The 25,278-nt window shown below is 40.6% G+C and overlaps 1 protein-coding gene across 2 annotated transcripts; it reads left to right on the top strand.

Moving 5' to 3' along the window:
• Positions 1-1,356: 1,356 nt before the first annotated feature.
• Positions 1,357-14,309, top strand: LOC308459664 (sterile alpha motif domain-containing protein 9-like). 2 transcript variants are annotated; one of them, XM_080975222.1, is made up of 4 exons: positions 1,357-1,484; positions 2,019-2,072; positions 7,033-7,102; positions 7,635-14,309. In XM_080975222.1, exons 3-4 carry the CDS (start codon positions 7,089-7,091, stop codon positions 12,445-12,447), a joined length of 4,827 nt encoding a protein of 1,608 aa, XP_080831348.1. In that variant the 5' UTR covers positions 1,357-1,484; positions 2,019-2,072; positions 7,033-7,088; the 3' UTR covers positions 12,448-14,309. The 2 variants fall into 2 exon arrangements, with proteins under 2 accessions (XP_080831348.1, XP_080831347.1); XM_080975221.1 differs by having other exon boundaries at positions 7,026-7,102.
• The last annotated feature ends 10,969 nt before the right edge of the window (positions 14,310-25,278 follow it).

Genomic DNA, 25,278 nt, shown 5'->3' with positions numbered 1-25,278 from the left:
ATTTGTCTTGCATTATTGCTTTGATCTGTATTTTATAGTAGTTTTATTCAGCTATTTAAAAACTGTATGTCAAAGGTCACTTTGAGAGCTTGGTTTTAGCTGGAAAACACTCAAGAAGTTTGTGTAATAAATAGGGATGGGGGGGCGGAATTGATTACGTTTGCATTTAAAAGAGAATTTGCTTTGTTCACACTTTCCAAAACAACACACAAACTGAAACATAGGCACCCTTCGAAATTTACACTTCTCTGAATTTTGCAGTGAAGTTTTCCAGCCAAGTAATGTGTACAAAAAAGAATATACCGTATTTTTCGCTCTATAGGACGCACCCAACCATAGGACGCACCTTGTTTTAGAGGGGGAGAACAAAAAAAAAATTCTCCCCTCTCTGCGCAGCGCCCCTTCAGCGAAGCGGCAGGGAAGGCTGCGCGCAGCCTTTGCGCTGCCCCCCCTGAGCTTGTGGGGCTGGCGGTGGGGGGAAGCGCTGCTTTCCCTCACCGCCAGCCTCAAAGACCAGGTTGGGGAGCAGCGCAAAAGATGCGCACAGCCTTCCCGCTGCCACCGAGCTTGTGGGGCTGGCGGTGGGGGGAAGCGCTGCTTTCCCCCAGCCCCAGATAGCAGGTCGGGGCTGGCAAGGAAGCCCGGGTCCCCCCCCCAGCCCCATGGACCACACATCTATTAGCAAAAATAACATACAGACGTCTTCTATTGGGGAAAATGCTTTGCAAAAATGTGTATATTAGGCAAAATTGCATACAAACGTGCACATTAAGAGAAATTCTGATGAATTTTCAAAATGACTTTAAAAAATAAGTAAATACAAAAGCTGATGTGGAAATGTGGGGAACTGAACTTAAGATGGGGGAAATGAGAAAACAAACTGAAGGTGAGAGATTCTCTCATCTTTAGATTATCTAAAATGATAAATAAATATAAATTTCTATCTGCATCTGAAAAGCTCCTGACATAGATGTGGTATCTTGAAAATGATCCCTTGTTGTGCCTGCATGGTCTTAGAATGTGGATGAGCTTGAGCCATAAAAGTTCATACATGTATCCCTAACATTATATTGATTTCAGAGATAGAAACACATACCCCATATCAGAAGCTTTCAAAGATTAGTCAGTCAAATTATCTGGTACTTATGTGATGTTTTCAATGGGTGTTACTGTACATATTACGCAGTGAATAACAATGGTTGAGGAAGTGGTTTTTTGTTGTTTTTAAGCCAACTTGCCTCGTTGCTACTTGCAGATCATGTGACAGGAGTTGGCAAAAAAAACCCTGCTTCTTAGTGCCTTGCAAAGTGATTTTGTAGATGTGCTTGTCTCTTGCAACTAACAGAAGAAGCAACTAACAGAAGAAGCAACTAACAGAAGAAGCAACTAACAGAAGAACCAAGAACAGAGATATTTGGGTTTCTCTGACTGAACAAAATGTATTTATCCAGCATTTGTGGCATGGAGTCTGCATAACTATCTTGGTAAGTGATTTATTATAGAGATGAAGACTGATAAGATATACTTCCTCAAAAGCCAGAGAAAAGTGATATTAAAATGATTGTATCCTTTGTACTATATGGAAATAAATTTATGGGGCATCGGACTGTCTTTGTAAAAGAGTTCTTTTATAGGATAATTGTGTTTTATAGGATAAATACTTATTGCAGCAACTCAGTATTATGTCTAACTTTTATTAAATTAGTTCTAAGAAACCAAACTGAAAACTTTGGGGTTCAGAAAAAGTATTAAGTATTCAAGTAACTGTGGATTTTTAAAATTGTTTTCTCCCTCTGTAATAGAGCTAGATAGCTGCCTGCATTTTTCTCCCCTTCTGAAAATTAATTAAGTAGTTTCCAAGTATTTTTAAAACACCCTTTTCACTTTTAAAATAAGGAATAGTCTGAGCAGTGCAAAACAAAGTAAAAAAATGATAAATTAAATTGGTGAAAAACATACAGAGTTGAGATGGAAAGTGTCACACCCATAATTGCTTTCGTTTTTGTTTCGTTTCCCAGAACTGCAGCTCTTCAGTTAAAATAGTTGGAAAGCCTGAGCACTTCAAGATAACGGTAAGCATTAATCTCTGAGTGCAATTCTATGTATGTCTACTCAGAAGTAAGTTCTATGAAGTTCAGTTTTCTCCCATGTAAGCCTTGCAGTCACAATTAATATTTGTTAATGGGTGGAAATGTTTTTTTAATAGGATCTATTACAAATCCATACATTGTTTCCCCTGCCCCTGCACCCCCACATTTTATATTCACAACAGCCCTGTGAGGTGGGTCAGGCTCTGAGATAGTGACTGACTCAAAATCACCTAGTGAGATTCGTAGCTGAGTGGGGATATGAACCTGGGTCTCCTCTGTCCCAGTCCACCACTCTAACTGCTAAACCACACTGTCTATGGTGTACTTATCTCTGGTTAGGTGCTACATATTGTGACTGGCCAATTGACCCAAGTCACCCAGAACTGCATGAGGCAAGGATACCAACTCACCACCAGGGCGAAAAACGTCATTGGCGGCAATGGGTGTCAGGCTGGCAGCCAAGTTGGAGGGAGAATAGCAGCGACTTCTTTTGCCTGTATAGGGGCAGAGAGAGGCAGAGAGATGTATGTGAGAGTGAGAGACTGGAGTTATGTGAGATTTGAACCTTTTTAGTCAGGATCTCTGAATACTAATGTCCAATATCGGTCTATTTTTGGGATGTAGCCAATCCACACATATTGGTATGAGAAGCTGAGAGTTTTCGATAGGTGTGGTGCACCTTAATGCACTTAAACAAAACAGCTTTGGTGTGGTGTTCACACACACCCAGAGCAAACATAGCTTGTCGGTCAGACCAAAACTCAACCTTCAGCAACCCAGTGAAGGTCCTTAAACTGGGAAACAAATGAGCACTTTATCAACCATTTTCTCTCCCTCTCTTTTACTTACTCTTTAAAAGCTTCGGAGGACCGTGTGAATGCTTGGTACGATGTATTCTGTAACTCTAATTCACAATAGCAACGTAAGAAGTTCTTTCTCCTGCCACAAAAGTTTAGAGGATGTGACATCATACAGTCCCATGTGTCAGATTTTCTAACTGTTATTGAAAAAGTTAGACATATAGTCATGCCTCGGGTTGAAGTGGCTTCGGGTTGAGCGTTTTCGGGTTGTGCTCCGCGGCGACCCGGAAGTAATGGAACGGGTTACTTCCAGGTTTCGCCGCATGTGCAGACACTCAAAATGACTTCACGCGCATGCGCGGAAGCGGCGAATTGCGATCCGTGCACACGCAGATGCACAGACGCGGGTTGCGTTCTGCTCTGGATGCGAATGGTGCTCCGGAACGGATCCTGTTCGTATCCAGAGGTACCACTGTACGTCAGTGGGTTTAGGATTGCACCCTAAGAGTACAGTTGTACCTTGGTTGTCAAAAGCCTTGCAACTCAAACGTTTGGCTCCCAAACGCCACAAACCCAGAAGTGAGTGTTCCGGTTTGTGAATGTTCTTTGGAACCCAAATATCTGACCCTGCTTCCACGGCTTCCGCTTGAGTGCAGGAAGCTCCTGCAAGCAATCAGAAGCCGCACCTTGGTTTTCAAAAGTTTTTGGAAGTTGAACGGACTTCCGGAACGGATTTCGTTCGAGAACTAAGGTGCTGACTAGAAACGCTTTGAATTTTAGCCATAGCAGCTTTGTGATTACTTGTTAGCTACTTCATCAACTTTGTCGTTAAGGTGCTGCAAGGCACTTGGTTCGTTTTGCCACAGAATACCAGGATTGCTCCTCTGGAAATTTGTTAACGTTGAAAGAGATCACACAGGCAAGGCAGCTGATTTGTAAATATCCATAGATGGCTAAAATATGCATGTCTATTGTGAAGTATGAGGTGTGTATTTCCACATTAGAGATTACATTTCCACATAGCAGAAGAAGAAAGACTTGTGCAAAATAGATTAATTGCAGCGGAACACAATATGCCAGATGAACGTGTGAATGAATGTCAGAATGGGCTGAGACACATGCAAGTGCAAATGCACCAGCAGGGCCAGACTAGTGCTTCTGCCAGTTCATCGCTCTGTATCGCCCTCCTTGCCACCTCACCCTCCTCCCTTCCTGGTATGCAATAGCAACCCACCTGTTGGAAAACTAGTATAGCAGCACCCCTCCATCCCACAAAGCACTTGAGTCAGATCAACAATTATTATTTTTTGATTTTTTTTAAATGTACAGAAATGATGGAAATGTAAACTCTGCAATAAGTGAAATATTGGAAAATAAAAATAAATAGCCAAACAGCTACCCAAAGCAAATGTATCTTACTAAGCCCTAAATTATATCTTCCCAAAATTTCCACCAAGTTAAAAGCTTACTGAATTCCCAGTCTTATAGCTTAAACATTGGGGTGGGAGGTTGTAGCTACCAATCCAAGCAGGGATCCAAAGAACTATGGTTTCTGCAGACTAATGGGGGAAATTGAGAAAGATGGAACCTAGGATCTACAATTTTATTATCTAGTGCAATGATCCTCAGCCAGTGGGCCATGGCTAATGCCTTAGATCCCGGCTCCCCAGAGATAAAACTATGTAACTGCCCTCCACTGGAAGCAAAATACTGGGAGAGGGAGACATGGCTTTGTGGTTAGATAAAAAAAGGCTACTACAGCCAGCTTATGCAGGGGTCACATTCCAAGCCCCCACATGCATCAGTGAAATGTACACAAGTGAGGAGCACCCTGGAGAGCCCTAGTGGCTTATGAGGGGATGTCCTCTTCAGCCTCTGGGGAGCGTCTTCTCGCAAGCCACTAGGACTCTCCAGGGTGCTCCCCACTTCCAGGTTCCAGGCACCAGTGGTGAAGCTGCATGCTTCATTACCGGGGGCAGAGAGCAGACAGGGGCGTGGCTGGCGCAACCTGGAGGCGTGGCAAGCACCCCAGGCGTGTGACACATCGCCTGCAGGGGTGTGGCGCACATTCTCTGGGCGTGACGTGCTGCCTGTGGGGGCGTGGTGCCCGGCATGCAGAGGGTGCACGGTGTGTGTCGGGGGCACCGCAATGGCACCCTACCAGAATAGTGGTGCTGGGGGCGGTCCGCTCCCTCTGCACCCCCGTTCCTCCGCCAGTGCCAGGCACCGCATGTCTGTGTGGTCACATGTGGGTAGATCATGCTCAAGTTGGAAGTTGTCTGGGAGAGTTTAGGGTTGGTGCATCACCAACTCTAAGGGGCCCAGGCTGCGCCCCACAATTTTGAGAACAATCAGTGAGGGAAGGGAGAATGCAAAAGCATCCCTTTGGTTTGAGATGTTTTTCCGCTTTTCAAAGTGCACTTTTCTGATTGGAAATTGCTGCAGGATTTCTGGGGAGGAAATTACTTCCATCTTTGCAGATATAATGCCCAAAAATGACAACCGAGAAGGTGGTTCACATTTTAAAAAAAAAATGGGGGGGGGAGGAAAGGGAGGAGAGAGTGAGAGTGATTTTCTAGCATTTTGGACTCCATTAGAAGCCTGTTTCGTATCTTCTCCAAAGTAAAAAGGTAAAAGACCCCTGGACGGTTAAGTCCAATCAAAGGCGACTATGGAGTAGCGATGCTCATCTTGCTTTCAGGCGGAGGGAGCCGGCGTTTGTACACAAACAGCTTTCCAGGTCATGTGGCCAGCATGACTAAACCGCTTCTGGCACAACGGAACACCGTGACGGAAACCAGAGTGCACAGAAACGCCGTTTACCTTCCCACTGAAGCAGTACCTATTTATCTACTTGCACTGGTGTGCTTTCGAACTGCTAGGTTGGCAGGACCTGGGACAGAGCAAAGGGAGCTCACTCCATCATGGGGATTCAAACTGCGCTTCTTCCGATCGGCACACCATAGTGGTTGCAATCTGTGCTCTAGGTCACAGTATGGTATAGGGAAGTGGGCAATGTGTAGTCTGAATACAAGACTCCTGGAATCAATTTTCATGAAACTGACTGAGCAGCCTGCAGCAAGTCCACTCTCCACTGTCCCTGCTCTGAACCATCACAAGATGGTTGCGAGAATGACCAAATTTAGATTAAGAATTGTAAAGTATGTTGGCTGCTGCAAAATAGTGAATTATATTTGGTATATTTTTTCCAAATTTTATTATTATTATTATTAAGAAAATTTGTTTTCATCTTTCCCCAACTTACAAAAGCAACATTTAGCAGGGCAATAAATGACTCATTATTTTTAAAATGCCTTTTCAAAGCTCTACTGCTTAAATTTTAAGCCTTGAAAAAAATCATAGGCAAAACCGCTAAATGATGAAACAACACAAGTTTTTGCCAAGTATTCCACAGGGGAACCACAGAAAGAATGTAGTTGGTCAAGGGTTGAGAACCTCTGATCTAGTGTATAGGGGACCCAGAATGGTCCAAATGGGAAATCATTTCAGGTAAAAATTGAGGGAAAATGTTTAAAATTGGAATGGTCTAAGCCATGCAAGGGAATAAACAGAATGTAAAATAAAAATGCATTTATTTATAGCACAGAATGAGTCAAATATCTGGCCTCAAAAGGCTGACTCAGAGAAAATGGCTAAGAACAAATCTGAGGGTGGAATATGCTCAAAGCAAGAAATCCCTTCTCTAAAACAAAGAAGGCAAAAAGGCAAGCTGGGCTCCAAAGGACTTGGACCAAACAAAAATATATTGGGGGGAAATGGAGTTCAGCAAAAATAAAATTAAGCAAAAGAAAGCAAGTGACTTCTAACTATGAGATGCAGTATTTTTGATTCCTCTAGATCTCTACCTTTTCCTGTCTTCTGATTCATTATTTTCTCACATCTCACCTTTTTTCACTAACATTCCATTAGTGGTAAATGACAAATCAGTGGAAGGCCCATGTAAACATAGGAAGTTTATTTTATTTTTAATTAATGTGGAAGTGGATGGACATATTCCTAAGCCACATAAAGTAAGGGTTTGATTATCTTCTATATGTTGTATTATTTCTTCCTGATTAAATTATACAGCAGCTATTTGAAAATGAGTAAATGTTTCTTGGTTTGGGTATTCCAGCTTTCAGATGTCATTTTAATAAGGAAGACCAACTAGACAGCACACTGACAGAAGAACTCAAATATGGGGAAGAAAAGGTAAGCTGAATTAAAATGAACAAAAATATAGCAAGTGATTTGGGAGGTTATATAGGGTTGCCATATGTCTGAAATTTCCTGGACATAACTCATAAACTTTGCTCAAAAAAGCTCAACAACTTTTGTGTCTGTATTTCCACTTTTTGAAATATGGCAACCCTTTGTTATAACGAGATTTAAACATCAGGATTTTCAAATTAACTTCACTGAAAAATCTGAGTTTGATCTCCAAAATGTAAACTTCCTTCCCACTAAATAGAAGCCTATCCATTTAAATCTTTTTAGATGTGTGGTGCAAGACATAGGACAGGATTGTGTAGAACAGTGTTCTTTGACCTTGGGTCGCTAAAGATTGGACAACTCTATTCATTTCCAACAGGATGATGGGCAGTATAGTCCATTCACATGAAGAGAATCAAAGTTAAATAACACTGATGCAGATGAAGGGGTGTTTGCAAAATGTTGAATGTAGTGTAGAAAGAAAAGGTTTGTTTTCATTAACACGGTGTATTGCTTTTTTTTTTCTTAAAAGGGCTAAAAATATCAAGAAAAGCAACCAGCTAGATTTGCCTGAAAAAATTGAGGACTGGACTAAGGAACACGTAAAACAATGGGTGATAAATGAACTTAAGCTTGAGGAGAAACATGGCGACACCCTTCTTCATCAAGATGTGTCAGGCGCCATTTTGAAGATTTTAACCAAGCAAGACCTCACAGAAATGGGTATAACCCATGGCCCAGCTTGCCAAATAATGCAAGCACTGGGAAAAAAGGATGTTCCAGGTGAAAGCCCTAGCAATTCTTCTGGGCAAGAATGTAGCGCAAGGCCTTTTGATACTGACTCTTCAATTAAAAGTGAAGATGCAGGTGCAATGAAAGAAAATGGCAAAGAGAATTCAGCCGGTGCTGATGCGTCGCCAGCGTTTGCAAGATCTAAATCCACTGAGCCACCAGAATCTGTACTTGAAGAAACAAGAAAAGATATGGCTCACCAAGGAAATGGAAATAACCAGCTTCCAACTAGACAAACTTGTCTACCCTACCCTTTTGATGAGTTTCACATTAGCCATCGTTATATTCAACATTATGTCCTTCATATACCTGAAACAGGTCCCCTCAATCTTATTGATCCAGTCCATGAATTTAAACTCTTTACAAATACAGAAAATGCAACAGAGGAGGATATGAAGATGAAATTTTGCAATGAGGTTTTCAGATTTGCTGCAGCATGCATGAACTCTCGCACCAATGGTACTATCCACTTGGGAGTCCGGGACAAGCCACATGGAGAAATTATTGGAGTAAAAGTTCAAAATAAAGAGAAATATATTAGCTATTTTGAGTTAATAAACAAATACTTTGGAGATGCTGTCATTGGTGTTGCAAAAGATTGCATTAGGAAACCTAGGTTTGTGGAAGTATTGCAACAAAACAGCATCCCATCAGAAACATTTGTTATTGAAGTTGATGTGGTTCCAAAGTACTCTAGTTGCCTATCTAAATATTTCCCTACTAAGAACTACAGTTTTAAGACTAAAAAATGGGATCCATGTTTGTTTATAAGAGATGGTGCATCTTCCAAAAACCTCTTAAAATCTAATGATAAAACAGAACATAAATCATTTTTGGTCAAACTGGAGAAATTAGCAGAGGACAGAAAAGAAGCTGAGGAAAAACATGGAGAAAAAAGGAGGAATATAGATGGGGAAGGTCGTAAGCTGGTGAGCTTGCTCACAGGCAACAGAGACTTACTAGATAACTCCCATTATGACTGGTATATTTTAGTCACAAACAAATGTCATCCACATCAGACACAGCATATAAACTTCTTGCAGGAAATAAAGTTATTTGCTGTTCTAGAGTTTGATCCGGAATCAGCAAGCAATGGTGTTGTCAAAGCATTCAGAGAAGACAGAGCTGCAAACCTTCATTTTCCAAAGCAATACCAGAAGCCTGGGAATTCAACTTCTGAAACAATTGAAGAACTTAATCTCTATCAGCAGCCAAGTTGGATTTTCTGCAACGGTAGGTCAGACTTGAACAGTGAAGCATATCAACCCTTGAGTCCTAAACTCTGGCAGCAGCAGAAGGCAGCTGAGGTTAGGAAACTGATCTCATTTCTATCCCATCCAGATATAATGCAAAGAGGAAAATTTTTGGTGGTGTTTCTCATGCTGTCGAAAGTGGAGGATCCAGGTGATCCCATGATAGAAGCTTTCTGTGCTTTTTATCAAGAACTTAATGGACTTGATGATATGCTGTGTATATGTATTGGGGCACAAACATACCCTTGCTGGAGAGATCTCCTGCGAGCCAGATTTATTGAATCAGACACACTAGCAGATAGGTGCATATCTCAATTGAGCCTACCAATGGTGAATGGTACTATCCAAAAACTAAAATCAGTGACCCAAACTTCTCAGAGACTTTTGCCATCAAAGGGGGGTTCCTTTACAATTCTCTCAAAGAAAGAAGAAGACTTTATGACTGCACTGGAAATACTATGTGAAAATGAATGCAAGGACACAGAAATTGAGAAAAACAAAGAAAAATTTTATGAATTTAAAAAATCCCAAGAAGAGCATTTTTATCGTGGTGGGAAAGTGTCTTGGTGGAATTTCTATTTCTCCTCTGAAAACTACTGTTTACCTTTTATTAAACGGGATGCATATGAAACGCTTGAAGATCTGATTGAAAGAGGATCTCAGTCTCCTAAACAGTCACCCACAAAAATTATCAACCTTTATCATCATCCGGGTTGTGGTGGTACTACTTTAGCCATGCATATTCTCTGGGAACTGAGAAAGAAATTTAGATGTGCCGTTCTGAAAAATAAAACAGTTGATTTTGCAGAAATTGCAACACAATTGACCACATTACTGACATATGGGACATCAAACAAGTTTGATTATTTGCCAGTACTGCTACTTGTAGATGACTTTGAAGAGCAAGAAAATGTTTACCTTCTACAGCATGCTATGCAGTCTGTCATAGCAGAAAAGGGTATTCAATATGAAAATCCTATAGTTATAATCTTAAATTGCATGAGATCCCAGAATCCTGGGGAAAGCTCAAAAAGCAACAGCTTGAACAGTATTGCACTGAAACAAAAACTAAGTCCGAAAGAACAAAGGGCTTTTGAGGAAAAACTGAAAGAAATTGAAGAGCAGTATGATCATCCTGAAGATTTTTACTCATTTATGATTATGAAAAGAAATTTTGACCAGCAGTACATAGAGAATGTAGTTAAGAACACTCTAAAAGGTTTGGATGTTAGCAGTAAGCAAGCTCAACTTATTTCCTTTCTGGCACTGTTAAATTCTTACGTCACTGAGTCCACGATTTCAGTATCACAATGCGAGGAATTTTTGGGAATAAGTACTAAAAAGGCTTACTGGGGTACAGAAAACCTGGATGACAAGATGGGAAACTGCTCCAACATTATAATACAGACTGAAGTGCAAGAACGTGGGCGATACAAAGGGGTACGTATTAGTCATTCATTGATTGCTGGACAATGCTTAGAGGAATTTAAACAAACTTACAAACTAACAAAAAGTAAGATTACACTCTTGTTGTTAAGAGAGAATTTATTTTATGACATGGGCATAGGGAGAGACAAACTTCAGCAGGATGTTCAAAGCATGCTGCTTATAAGGCACCGAAAGGAACATGGAGATGATGCAGACACTTTGTTTTCTCCATTAATCGAAGCAATTCAAAAAGAAGAGAGGAGTGTTGAAGTTGAAAGGGTGTTGACTGAGGCAACCTGCAGATTTAGTCAAAATGTATTTATCAGCCAAGCCTTAGCAAGGCATTTCTACATCAAGGAGAAAAACTTTAATCGTGCACTAGAGTGGGCTAGAAAAGCTAAAAAAGGTGCCCCTAACAACTCATATATATCAGACACTTTGGGTCAAGTTTATAAAAGTGAAATAAAGCATTGCCTAGAAGAAAATGCAGAGAAATCTATAACTGTTGAAATTCTGAAACGTTTGTTGAATCTTGCAAAGTGTGCCTCAGAGGCATTTAAAGAATCTCAAGAACAAACAGAAAATATAGACAGTGAAAAGGAATATTTTCAGAGTATAAAATATAAGAGAAAATATGAAACATATAATACATCTGGTTACCTTGGAGAAATAGAAACTGGTCTATATGCTATAGAAATGATTGAATCCATACCTCTGTTCAACAAAAAAGATGAACTCTCTAGAAAACACATAATACAGTTTTTGTCAGGAAATGGGGGTATTCCAAAAGTCCCGGGTGATACAGAGAATGAAGAATACAGATTGACACTGGAAGAATATGCTAGTTATCTAAGTAATCTGCACACAAATTTGAAAAAAGCATTTGATTTTTTTGAGAACTACTTTGTTTTTTTGAAGCCAAAAAATCCTGAAAAAGAAATTGTGGAGCTCAAAATACGGAGAAAGGTACAAGAAGTTTTCAACAAGTATGCCGAAACATTTTGCCACTCTGATTCAGACTGGCTAATGAACTCAAAACTGAGTTCATCTTTGCAGGTGGAAAATTACAAGAAGAGTTTAGAAGCTTCCAAAGCTGACAAGTTTTCTGGAATTTTGGAACATCTCAGCAATCATGAAAACGCTATAAGCAAAATTGAGGACGTAGTGAAACAGTATACACTTTTGCTTGATCAGAGCTCTAGCAAATCTTTGCAGAGGTACAAACTGAATTTTATCTTGGCCAACATTGTTCTTCATTGCCTCAATCCAAAATCCAAGATGGTACCATCTTTTCTAGAACTGAAAGAACAGCTTAGAACAATTTTACAGTCAGTAGGTCTAGATTATCGATTTGCAGAACCATACTTCTTGGCTTCTTTATTATTCTGGCCTGAAAATCAAAAGCAATTAGATAAAGATTCCAAACAAATGGGAAAATATATCAATTCTTTGAAGAAGGCATTTAATAGGCAGTACTGGCAAATGTGCCGATCCAAACAACCTATAGCATTTTTCTACCTTGGAAAAGGAAGCAATCTGAGCAAATTTATTCACAAAGGAAAAATTGATCAGTCTGTTACTGCTAAGAGTAGGGGCAAGTCAAGGCAAAAGATGAATGATGAGCTGAGTTCCCTGTGGCAGACTGGAGAGATATGGAAAACAGAGGACGCCAAACATCTTTTGCTTCGGCTGAATGGGAAGGCTGAAGATAATATCGTCTATGTTGATTACGGTATTGATGAAGACATTAGAATACCAGCATGGCCTGTTTTCTTAGGCCAGCTGAAGAGCGGTCGGAGTGTAGAAAGAGTATCTTTTTACTTGGGGTTTTCCATTGGAGGCTTGATAGCCTGTGACATAGAAATTATTTAACCCTCTTTGAAAATACATTCTGTTGTACAGCACTGTAAATTTAATTTGACCTCTCCTTTGTCTATAGCAGCAAGAGACACATGGCATTTTATCCTAACACCAGATATAGTATTTGGTTGTATCCAACTAAATTTTACTCAGAACAGACTTGTTGAATTTGATGACCCCAAGTTAATAATTTCAATGGATATATTTGATTGTGGTTGGCTGTAGATACAACCCTTTTTCCTCCTCTTTGCCCTGAAGGACAAGGATGTCTCCTCAATCTGTAGTACAGCCAGATGGGGCAATAGCTGAACCAATGTCACTTCCTTGGGCAATAGAAGCTTTATATTAGAATGATTGAGCTTTAAGCATAAAAGCCAGGGATGACGCACCTTTGGCCCTACAGATGTTGTTAGACTACAGCCCCTATCATCCCTGGCAATTTACCATGCTGGCTGGAGTTGATGGGAATTGGAGTCCAACAATATCTAGAGGGCCACAGGTTCCCCATCCCTGCCATAGACATACATAGGCAAAAATATTTTTCTAATAAAGGTCATTTTAGTTTATCTTTGCAGAGGAAGAGGGAGGAGTTGACTGCTAACTGGGCTGGTAGATTTTGCTAACTAATAATTGGATATTCCCTTCTGCCAGTCCAAATAACCAATTCATGAATATAATATGATTTGATTATACCACAACCTGTTGCACAGCATATGGCAATTTCATTATCTTTGCTTTAAGCATCTTGTATGTCACGTGTCCCATTGCAAAGACAAAGTATATTTTTCACAAAACCAACCCTGACTGAGTCGACATAAGAGGCTTCTGCAGTCAGTTTAGTTAATTTCTGTCTTGTACTTCATTTTGTAAGTCTGTTATTTCCCCCCCCTTTCCTGTGTTCCTCTCTATTGTATTGGATCCAAACTTAGTCATGATTTAAGTCTCCCTGATTTAAATGCAGCTAATTTACAACACAATCCAGTGCATGTATATTCAGAACAGCTTTTCTTTTTCTGTTTGGCTATGCTATTTATCTGCTTGCTTCTTATGTTTTCTGCTTTTCTGTTCACTTTTTTAATTATTAATTTTATTGTTGGTTGGTACCTACTTAGTTTACTTTTGAAGAGGAAGCAGAGAAAAAAAGGGTAAATAGCATTTAAATTTTGTTCTCTTTTGTTGTAAGAAATAACATTCCATTCATCAATAGTATTATATCTATCATCTATCTATCTATCTATCTATCTATCTATATAAAATAAGAATTTGATCTTGGTGGTCTGATTTTTATATTATAATCTGCTGGATTAATGAAATATTTGGGGGTCACCTGAACCGTGAACACGGAAAGCCTATAAGAGAATGGAGTGTCCCAGGACAACAAAGAGAAGTTCAGCACTGGTTCACCTGACCAGGAATGTCACAGAATATATTTCCTTGGATATTACCAAAGGAAAATGGAAAGGTATTTGATAGGGATAATTAAGGGATGAAGATAAATCCTAAATTGGTATAAGCTGAATGGCAGAGCTGTACCACCCATAGGAGAGTGGGAGAAATTCAATATGATTAGGATTTTAATGTGAACCTATCTAATTTGTAGTTTCCAAAACCATGCATGAACTGAAACATAGTTGTCATTTGTAATTTGTACTTCTCTGAATTTTGTGCTGTAGTTCTTCTGCCAAATAATGTACTGTATTCATAAATGTGCATATCGGGGAAAGTGTGAAAATAACATATCAAATGCATTATACTGGGGAAATTGCTTTTAAAAATGTCGACATCATGCAAAACTGCATACCAAACTGTGTATATTGGGAGAAATTTGCACTAAAATTCTGATGAATTTGCATTAAAAAAAATTCACAAGCTGATGCAGAAATGTGGAGTGAATTTAAGACTAGAAAAATTAGAAACTGAGAGGAAACAAAATTGAGAATTGTCATTCCCTAATTATCCCATATACTATACTATTAGCAAACTCATTATCTAAGTGCTGATCCTCATGTAGCCAAAACAGCACCATTCACACATAAGAGGCATGTAAAAGTAGTACAAATATCTTTTGGGTGCAGGCGAACCTTAAGAAGAGGCACAAAACAGCCCAGTGAGGACTGAGCATGGTCAATGGACACAGAATTTAACTTGTGACTGACTACTGGAAGAAACCAGAGGGAAGAGAGAATGGAATGGAGTGGCTGGAATTTTTGAACACATTGCAACATTTGGTTGCAAGTAACATTCTTCTCCACCATTTGCCCCCCTGCCCTGTTTTTTTTTAAACGCCTTTTCTTATATAAACCCAATCATAGATTGATAGACATACCTGCATATATTACAAACTGAACTAATATGAGGACTAAAGCTCACTTGTATTAATCCAGACATTGCTCACATCTCTTATTCTGGCAGATAATGTTGCTCCTCCAAAATAGATTTGGCCTCTTTGGGCAGCTTTTGCCATCTAAGGCTTCAATGTTTCACGTATGGGGGGTGTATGTAAATCCACTGCCTATAGTAGGGCTAGCATCTGAATAAACGTTGTATAGGTTATCAAATAATCTATCTTGGTAATTCCTAAAAAAGGTTATCAACTTATCTGAAATGAGAGAATGCTATAGGGGTATAAAAGCCATTTATGAAAAAGCCAGCTTAATCATAAACAATGAAAAAACAATTCATTTCTTTATAGAAAAAGGAACAAGGCAAGGCTGCCCCCTCTCTCCTCTATTATTTACACTAACACTAGAAATACTAAATTCGGAAATAAGAAGGGAAGAAGAAATTAAAGGGATATTACTGGGAAAACAGTCCTTCAAACTAAAAGCCTTTGCGGACAACTTAATATTGGTGAATAAACGTGTATAGGTTTAGACCGCCACTCTGTCCAATGCAGCAAACACCTAGGTAATGACACCTATCCTGTAGGTGTCAGTATTACACTATTATTTATGGCATTTTTAATATTTCAGTCACTTTTCTTTCTTGTTAACCATGTTCATATATGTCTTCATAGAATCATAACTTCAAGGGTCATCCAGACTAAACCTGCATAAAGCCATTTGCTGGACTCTTAGTGTTTTATATTCTCATGTAAATGCATTCTAAAATAGATCTGTATAATCATAATCTAATGAGCAAGGGTCACTGAATCTTCAATAACAAAACAGGCTGCAGTAAATTGAGCATATAGTTCAAATACTTTGTTTGGGGAGGGGAAACAGGGCGTCTTTCTTCATCCCTTAACATCTCTCGATTTCTGTGTACAGTATGGGGAAATACAAATCCCTCTGCTACTATACCTATAGGTAAATTGGTTCCCTTTATCTCAACTCACTTTTTATAAACACAAGTTTAGGTATTTGCACTATGTAACTCCTTGCCACATAACTCAGAGCTCCTCAATGTGACCCATTTCCAATGGCACTATTCCCTTATTAAAGCCTTCTAGAAGCTTTGAATTGAGATAGACTTAGATGGGATATACACACCAACACTAGCCACAGGATGAACTAATAACAAATATTGTTTATTAAAAGGGTATTATTATATTTCACTGGGGTCTTAAATGTGCCTGATGACAGTTTTTAAAGACTCGAGAGACTTACACCATCCTCTAAATGGCTTTTAAAGCCAAATTCTGTAAACCTCCACCCCAGCCAAAAAAACCTTATAACATGCCCAACTGTTGGGAACAATCTGCCTCTAACCCCAAAGCTCCTCCAGTTGTACTTCTGGCTGCTTGGATAGTTTACTCTGAATGGGGTAATTGTGCCCCTGAAGGACCAGGTGCACAGCCTGGGATTCATTTTGGACTCACAGCTGTCCATGGAGGCGCAGGTCAATTCTGTATCCAGGGCAGCTGTCTACCAACTCCACCTGGTACGCAGGCTGAGACCCTACCTGCCCGCGGACTGTCTCGCCAGAGTGGTGCATGCTCTAGTTATCTCCCGCTTGGACTACTGCAATGCGCTCTACGTGGGGCTACCTTTGAAGGTGACCCGGAAACTACAACTGATCCAGAATGCTGCAGCTAGACTGGTGACTGGGGGCGGCCGCTGAGACCACATAACACCGGTCTTGAAAGACCTACATTGGCTCCCAGTATGTTTCCGAGCACAATTCAAAGTGCTGATGTTGACCTTTAAAGCCCTAAACGGCCTCGGCCCAGTATACCTGAAGGAGCGTCTCCACCCCCATCGTTCTGCCCGGACGCTGAGGTCCAGCGCCGAGGGCCTTCTGGCGGTTCCCTCATTGCGAGAAGCAAAGCTACAGGGAACCAGGCAGAGGGCCTTCTCGGTAGTGGCGCCCTCCCTGTGGAACGCCCTCCCATCAGATGTCAAAGCGATAAACAACTACCTGACATTAAGAAGACACCTTAAGGCAGCCCTGTTCAGGGAAGTTTTTAATGTGTGATATTTTAGTGTATTTTTGGTTTTTGTGGAAGCCACCCAGAGTGGCTCAGGAAACCCAGCCAGATGGGCGGGGTATAAATAATAAATTATTATTATTATTATTATTATTATTATTATTATTATTATTATTAAAAACCAGACAAGCAAACAAAAAATGATGGTGTAACCTTTTTGTGGAAAGACGTTTACAAAGAGTAGCCTCTTAGTCTAACCCAGTCAACAGCAACCTCCTAATCTTCACCAACAAGGAGTTATAGGATAACTGGGTATTTGGCATCAGCTATCATATGTCTCTTCCTCAAACCTCCCTCATCAACTGGTTTTCCCAACTCCATTTCCCAATTTTCCAAGTTCTAAACTGCCCAATGGGCCTCCACAATGCTCCAGCTCTCCCCTCCAGTTCCTAAAAGGCAATGGAGACAGGGTGCAGTTTTAATACTGCTCAACCTTACAAAATGCTACCTGTGGGGTTGGGTTATAATGTCTAAAGAGAAAAGTGCTTAAATGAAACTATTGAAGAATAAGCATACAATATTGAAACCAGAGAATTAAAAACCCAAAAAGCAGCAATTAAAATGGCTACAACTGCAGTAGAACTATGCATTATCGATGTGCTTAAACAAAAATGTATTCTGTTTCTGTCTGAAAGATAACAGAAAAGGAAGGCTAAGAAGCACCACCACTGAGAAGGCCCTGTCACTCATTCTCAGTCATGTGATCATTCATGCTAGTTGCATGATGAAAAGGTCGAGGATCTTATAACCTCAGAACAGAAGAATATATGTCCACTCAAAAAAGAAAGTTAAACTGATTCAAAAGAAAAACAGTTTGCTTTAGATAATGCAAAGTGCTGAATCTGTAAAATTATTCTCTGTTGCCAACCATGGCCATTCTGCACTGCAATTTAACTGTAATATCTCAGCTACTTGAAGACTCCAGAAGATATAACAAACAAAAACAGGACACGTTCCTTCTTCAGAGTAACTTCTGCTGTGAATAAGCCCAGGGACCACAAGGTGGTGCTGATCAGAGAGGCTTTGGAGTTTCAGCAGAAAATAAAGTTCTTCAGCTTCAACTCATCATACCATACAGTAAGCCCACAATTTACACTGGGGTTATGTTCCAGGGATTGCGCCTAAAACCAAAACCGTGTATAGTCAAAACACATTGGGTGCAATGGCAGGTGGAACTGCTAAAGTCATTTCCCCCCCAGAACTCCACCCCTTTTTAATTTCTTTTCATTTTTTTGCCAAGAGCATAAAGCTGAATGTGCACAAGTTACATGTGCGTAAGCTGCAGGCTTATTGTGCTGAATATCTACAGCTGTAGACAGGGCTGGATTTAGGTTTGATGAGGCCCTAAGCTACTGAAGGTAATGGGGCCCTTTATATGTCCAGCTGTCCTTTGTCAACAACAAATTGTCACTTTTTTGTGTTGAATATATGCTATATGGTAATTTATGGACCTAGTAGGTATCTAAAGCCATTTGCAAATAACAAAATATGTATTTTATCAAAGTAATTGTGATATTTTAGCGAGCAGGCCAGCAGGTGGGGCCCATTGTTTACATTATAGGAGCCTATGCAACACAAAACACTGTTGCTGTATGTAGGTTTTATTTTATTTGTTTTTTATCTTATATTTTGGAAATGTACATCCAGGGTTTTTTCTTTCAATTTTTTGGGGGGGACCCAAGAGAGTGGGGCTCTAAGCTGTAGTTTGTTTAGCTTATACATAAATCTGGCACTGGCTGTAAACAGCAGGAAGCCCCAGAAAACAAAAGAGGCCACAGCTAAACAGGCTGGGCAGATGCACATCAAGGAGGACAGGGCTCCTGTACCTTTAGCAATGGTGTAAGTACACCTGCAGAAAATCCAGCTTCTGCATAACTATTAAAGGTACAGCCGATCTGGCCTCTTTTGCAGCTCTGTTCCGCTGCAGGAAGGAACTGTTGCAGACATGTGGCCTAGAGCTATTTTTGAAGAACATGCTTTCACCAGGAATCTGAAGAGACAGGCAAATACTTCAGCAAATAAATACAAGGTGTCAAACTATTGAGAAGCCAAGTAGTAAGGGTCCCTTTTCCCCTCAGCAAGGTGTTGAGTCTAATCAAGGGTTAACATGTTCTCTGTTGAAGACTGGAATTACCACAGCTGTGTTTCCTCACTAGTGGGACTGCCAGCGATCTCAGCCATGAGAGGAATGCAGCTGGGCTCAGCTGTAGGGACTTACCCTTGCCTGAGGGAATATCAGGAGAAACATCTTTGGAGAGCTTCTCACTGGAGGCTTGGTCTGAGTTGGAAGTTTGTAGCACTGGTTATGAGGGGAAACTGCCACTCATTAGGTGCAACTGGTTGAAATTAAGAAATCCTGGTTTTAAGGCGATCTTCCTAAATTTCCTTCCTGAATTTTAAGCAACAGAGGCACACAACAGCTTCACTTCTCCTCAGACTTGTATTACTTAATGCAGGCTTCCTCAACCTCGCCTCTCCAGATGTTTTTCGCCTACAACTCCCATGATCCCTAGCTAGCAGGACCAGTGGTCAGGGATGATGGGAATTGTAGTCTCAAAACGTCTGGAGGCCCGTCTTAATGCCTATTTATTTTGTAGGATAGCTACCATCTTGGCCTTTTTGCTCATAATGGTGTCCAGCCCAGGTTTGGGGATTTTTTTTTTTTTTCTGAATAAGATTATAGGCCTCCCACAACACACAGGATTACATTTGCTGTCATCATACTATCCCGGGCTAAGTACTGTAACTTTACTGGTATTCTGGTATTTACTGGTATTGCTTCTTGGTCATTTGATCAAGTGTATGTGTGCATACTGGTATTCTTTTTACCCCCCATGAATTTTATGGTGATTAAATATATAGATATATGGCAGTTTAATATATTTATATGATGAAAGCCACCTTGTGTGGGCATTGCTCCCTTCGCTGCCTCCTGTGGTAGCACTGTTAAAACTGCAAGGATCCTCCTGTGCCAAACTGCTAGATACGGCAGGTGTGGCAATCCTGTGGGGACATGTGTCCCCTCTTTCATTGGCTAGGTATTAAAGAAACATGGAGGATTTATTCTGTTGTTGGTGGCATAGCAGGAGGCTCCTTAGTTGTACTCCACTTACCATTGCTCAAGACTTTATGGCCAAAAGTATCATTTTTATGGCATCCCATGAGGCAAGAGGTGATTTGGCCTATTTTGCAGCCTGTGAAAGGTTTGAATAATGAGCGAAAGGGCTCATCCAGGCAAAATGGGGTTACCCAGAGAGCTGGGCTTGCTTTCTCAGGTTGTGTAGGATTTTTCTGTTCCATGGGGTTTATTTTTCTAAAGGCAGCAGATGTCCACCTACCCACACAAGTAAAATTTCAGTTGAGGCCACCTATAATGGGAATGATTAAAACAGAGACTGTGGTCAACAACTAGCTTGCTGGCCAATTTCTAGCAAAGAAGTAATGTCAGCTGATTGTGGAGATTTTTTTTGCAAATAATGCTGGATTGGTAGATCTTGATCTGATCTAGCAATGCATGCCTGGCATAACTTAACACATATTAGTCATGCCTTAATAGTTAAGAAATCTAAGTATGTATTCATGCTTTGCAGAATTATAGCACATTTCCCCTCTTTTTTAAAAAAAGTAGCTTAAGTGGATATAGGATGATCCTAAATACCATCTGGAAAGATGAGACCAGCGTCACCAACCTGGTGCCCATGGGGCCAGAACAGCCTCTTATGACACCTGCAAAAGGTATTGGTAAAAGATTCCCTCAAGAAAATCACAATGCACAAGATGGGAGGGGGAGAGAGAGATGCACACACCATTTTGTATTCCTTTTTCGTCTCTTTTAGAAGTTTGTGTTATGCCATACACCCATGGCAGCCATTATGTGTTATGCTACATATAACAGTTATTTTGTGACTGGTGCCCCCAACACTTTTCAAAATTCCAAAAGTGACGCCTGGCCCCAAAAGGTTGGCACCCCTGAATTAGACCAAATGCTCAATCTTTTCGGAGGTGTAGGGGCATCTGAGATCAACAAGTCCAGCTTTATCATGAGGTCCTCTTAACCAGGCAGATTTGAGAGGGGATTCATTTTCTTATATCCATTTCTATATCTTTTAAAAAAAGAGCAACTAACCCCAAACAGGTTGTGAATGGATGAGATGACTTCTTTCTGGTAAGGCAACCCTGTATCAGGAAAATTTTAATGACTAATGTTTTACAATTTTTTAATGTGCTGTAAGCTGCCCAGAGTGGCTGGGGAAAACCAGCCTGATGGGTGGGGTATAAATATTATTATTATTATTATTATTATTATTATTATTATTAAGACTTACCTTAGTTGTTGTGAACAATTCCTTGGACAGCCTCACATAATTCTCTTAAATGTGTATAGCTACAGACAGATGGGGACAGCTAATGTTTTAAACAGATGGCTCAAACAAGTAAGCCAAGCTATATGCTGCAGCTGGATGTGGGATCTTTTCCCAGTGTCCGTGCCAGCTGTGTTTTGCTGGGTCCAGCGATGCCCAAGCTTTCATAAATGTGAAAGAGTGGGCAACAAAGTAATCTAATCTGCAGACAATGCAGATCTAGGAGCGGCAAGGAAGCGCTTGTGAGAGTAGGATAAAAAACCTCATTATTATTTTTAAATGGGAATGTGGGCAAATTGAAGCATAACAAAACTGAGGGGGGCTCAAAGATATAAGGGTGGGGGAAACAGCTCCAATACAGAATTTCTGAGAAATTACAGTAATGCATTCATTGGAAAACTGTAGGAAAACTCTGTAAACATTTCTTTCGAAAACTGATTTGGATCACGACCCCGGTGTGTGGAACTTCCTCGAAGAGTTGTCTTTTTTTTTGAAAGGAGGAAGACATGAACTGAAGTTATAGATCCTTTAAAGTGCTATAAGGTGTGCCTGCTTGTCTGCACAAGTAGCTTTGCTTCCATCAACCCCCCACCTCCACACACACACACACACACACACACACACACGGTATGCTGCATTGACAAATATGAACATATCTCTGCAAGAGGTTGTTTGGATTGCATAAATAAGAACAATTCCTATGTAAAATGCCATATTTCAGGAGCACAAGCAAATTGGCACTTGACCATATACGGTAACTTGGCTCCGACTTCTATGGTTAGTGGTTATTTGGCCTTATCCTCACTATGTTCTAGAACTGCAGCCAGTACCCAGAGCCACAGAGTGGGTGTGCCTGGCAAGCATGGGCTGAGATGCCAACCACTGGAATGCATTTAATTTACATTTATTTTTTTTAATGGCTGCGGCTGGGCTTCCTGGCCAGTCATAAGCAAAGATTCTTCTCTGGACTCTCGCCTGGCTCCAGCGCTTAGTGTTGTGGAAACTCTGGAACTGGTTCAGGATCAATTTGCAGCTGAGCTGTCTCACCATTCTAGGGATCGTTTTCCTGCACAAATTCCAGCAAGATATATATACAGAGCAGTCTTTTATATGAAATAAAGAGAAAATAACCACTGCCTATAACCGTTCCAGGAATGTCTGCATGGATACAGTCCAAATATAAATAAGGGACTGTCATATACCGGTGTGGTAGACAATATTTAGATACTATGCTCACTGGCAGGTGATTAAGCATTAAACCTTTGCTCCACATAAAAGGCAGCCTTCTGAGAGATAGTTTGCGGTTCTAAAGCCACAACTTTTTGAAATTCCTTTTGGCAGAAATGTCCTGCCTTTTGACTGTCATCAAAGTATGGTAAACTTCTCTGCACTGGTACTGGAGAAATTTAACAGCCAGCATCAGACTCTCGGCAAGGGAGCAGATGGCTCATAGCTCAGTTCTAAGAAAGTGCTTTGCACCAACAAGGGACAAAGTAGACATGATAGAAGCTGATATATAATAATCTTGTTCAGGTGCAGCTTTAACAGCAATGACAGTGTCAAACTATGAAGTGGAACAGGAAGTAGCTCAAAGAAGAAGTATCAACCAGTGCTAGGGATTTGGCATTAATCATAAATGGTTTCGTACCAAGATAGCTGTGTCACACATGCTGATCAAAACAAACAAACAAACAAAGAACGATAGAAAGATTTTGCATGTTTTCAGATATCAAGAACTCAAAATCAAACGTTGCTGAGAAGATTAGTTAGGAATTCTTATCTACTTTGCCCACAGCCTGTCCCTATCCTTTTATTTCAACAATTTATATATAACTTAATCATTTTTAAGTGGTGTCCAGTGTGTGATTAAAAAAGAAATGCAGTAAAAAAAAATCAATTAGAAATAACCATAAAATCAGAAATTTGTTGTTGTTTAGTCGTTTAGTCGTGTCCGACTCTTCGTGACCCCATGGACCAGAGCACGCCAGGCACTCCTGTCTTCCACTGCCTCCCGCAGTTTGGTCAAACTCATGCTGGTAGCTTCGAGAACACTATCCAACCATCTTGTCCTCTGTCGTCCCCTTCTCCTTGTGCTTAACTTTAAATGTCTGCTGAAATAAAATAAGTTTTCATTAAATGCCAAAAGTTCAACAGGGAGGGGGCCTGGCTGGTCTCAGCTGGGAGGGAGTTTTCACAACATTAAGCCCACAATACTGGATGTGTGGCTCCTTGTGGATATGAGCCATGTGGAACAACTAACAATGGTTCCCCCAAAGACCTCATTGATTGGAAAAGGATATAAGAAATCAGTTGGTCCTTAAGCTGTCTAATGCAGATATTTTCACACTGTCTTCTGGTACACCTTGGGTACCTTAGAAACATACAGTATCATGGAAGATATCTGCACTGAGAATGGAGGGAAAGCATTCCTGAAAGAGACTTGCTCGCAGTTCACAGGTAGGTTCTGCCTCTTGCTTCACATAGGGTGGAAGGTGAAGTGCCCATGTCTCCCAGCTAGTACTCCATGTGAACTGATCGTGAACCTTACAATCCCCCTGTAGTATGCAGGGAATCCATACAAGGTGCCCTGCACAGCAAGTTTGGGAAGAAAAACAACGTTGATGTAGGGCACTGATAAGCATCTCTAAATTGCATTGCAGGAAACAGCATTGTTTACCAGAAGACGAAGAAACCCTTCAGACCTTTTCTGCACATATTGTTCTTGTATCAAATTACAAGACCCTTAACAGTGTGGGTCCAAGATACCTCCAGAACCACTCACTCCTTTATAACCCTGCCCAATCACTCAGATCTTTGAAGGACTCACGGTTGCTGGTCCCCCATGGCTTGGATGCATGGCTCCTCTCCACCAGGAGCTGTGTGTTCAGTATTGTGGGCCCAACTTTATGAAACTCCCTTCCAGGCCCCCTCCCTGTTGAACTATTGGTGCCTACACAGACACACACAGAGACACATTCCAGAAGAGATTTGTAACTAAATTCTGATTTCATAAATAAATTAAAATAGAGTGAATATGTGGAGGAGCATGAGCAGGGCTGCCACTCACCTCTGACTTCTCTGCATAGAGCCCAAAGACTGAAAGTGGGTGCCTATGTGTGTAGAGCTGTACATGCATTTAGTTTACCCTTTCAGACTTATGGCCGACGATTGGGGTGGGGTCAGCAGAGAATGAGGGATGGGGACAGCATGAATGGTCTCACTACACCCAGCTCCACACATCTACTGTATGCTTGGAAAATGTCTGAAAGGGACTCTGGATTATGTGTGTGCTTTGGATTGTGGCTTTTGTTTAATTCTAGAGACTGAGGAAGCAATCCTTCCTCCACTTACTTGGGGGAAAGCCCCACTGAATATAGCAGGATTTCCTTCGGAGTAGACATGATTAGGATTAGCTCTCTGTTGTGGTGTGGAAGCTTCATATCAATGGGGGAAAATGTGGTTTCTTAAGATGCATGGAACCTGCTACTACAAGACTCCCAAGGCCCAGTAGCTTGATAGGATTTGTTCATTGAAAGGGTTTAACTATTTGTCTATGAATCACAGAAATGTCTTCTGTTTAACTCGACTAGTATAAACTCTTTTAGGGCATCTCCACCTTCAACACAAATGCTTCTGGAGAGAAGCCAACAACTAAATATGGCTGTGAACGAGGCATGCAATTGCATAATAGTCATTGGTGGGTGTTTTACATTCAAAAGAATCTGATTCTGGCTACTGTTGGGTACATGACTGAAGACAAGATGGTCTGAACATGTATAGCAAGCCTTGCATTCCTGTATGCCTGTATAATTCATTGAAGAATGTGAAAGTGAAAAAATTGGGAGTGTTGACGTTCGCTTCTTTTTGCAGTGTTAAAAATTCACATACCACAAATCAACAGTTTTTTCGTGGGCATTAAATTCACATGCATCCACCTTAAATCCACAGGCCTTGTGATTTCCTTTCATATTAAGCAGGAGGGAAAAAGAGGATTGCCTATTATGCTTTTTCTAAGCTAAACTTTGTACTACATAAGCTTAGTGTGGCATGACG

Source organism: Podarcis pityusensis, assembly GCF_964106645.2.
Source record: "Podarcis pityusensis genome assembly, chromosome: 12".
NCBI lineage: Eukaryota > Metazoa > Chordata > Lepidosauria > Squamata > Lacertidae > Podarcis > Podarcis pityusensis.
This window is presented reverse-complemented; position numbering and strand designations above follow the sequence as displayed.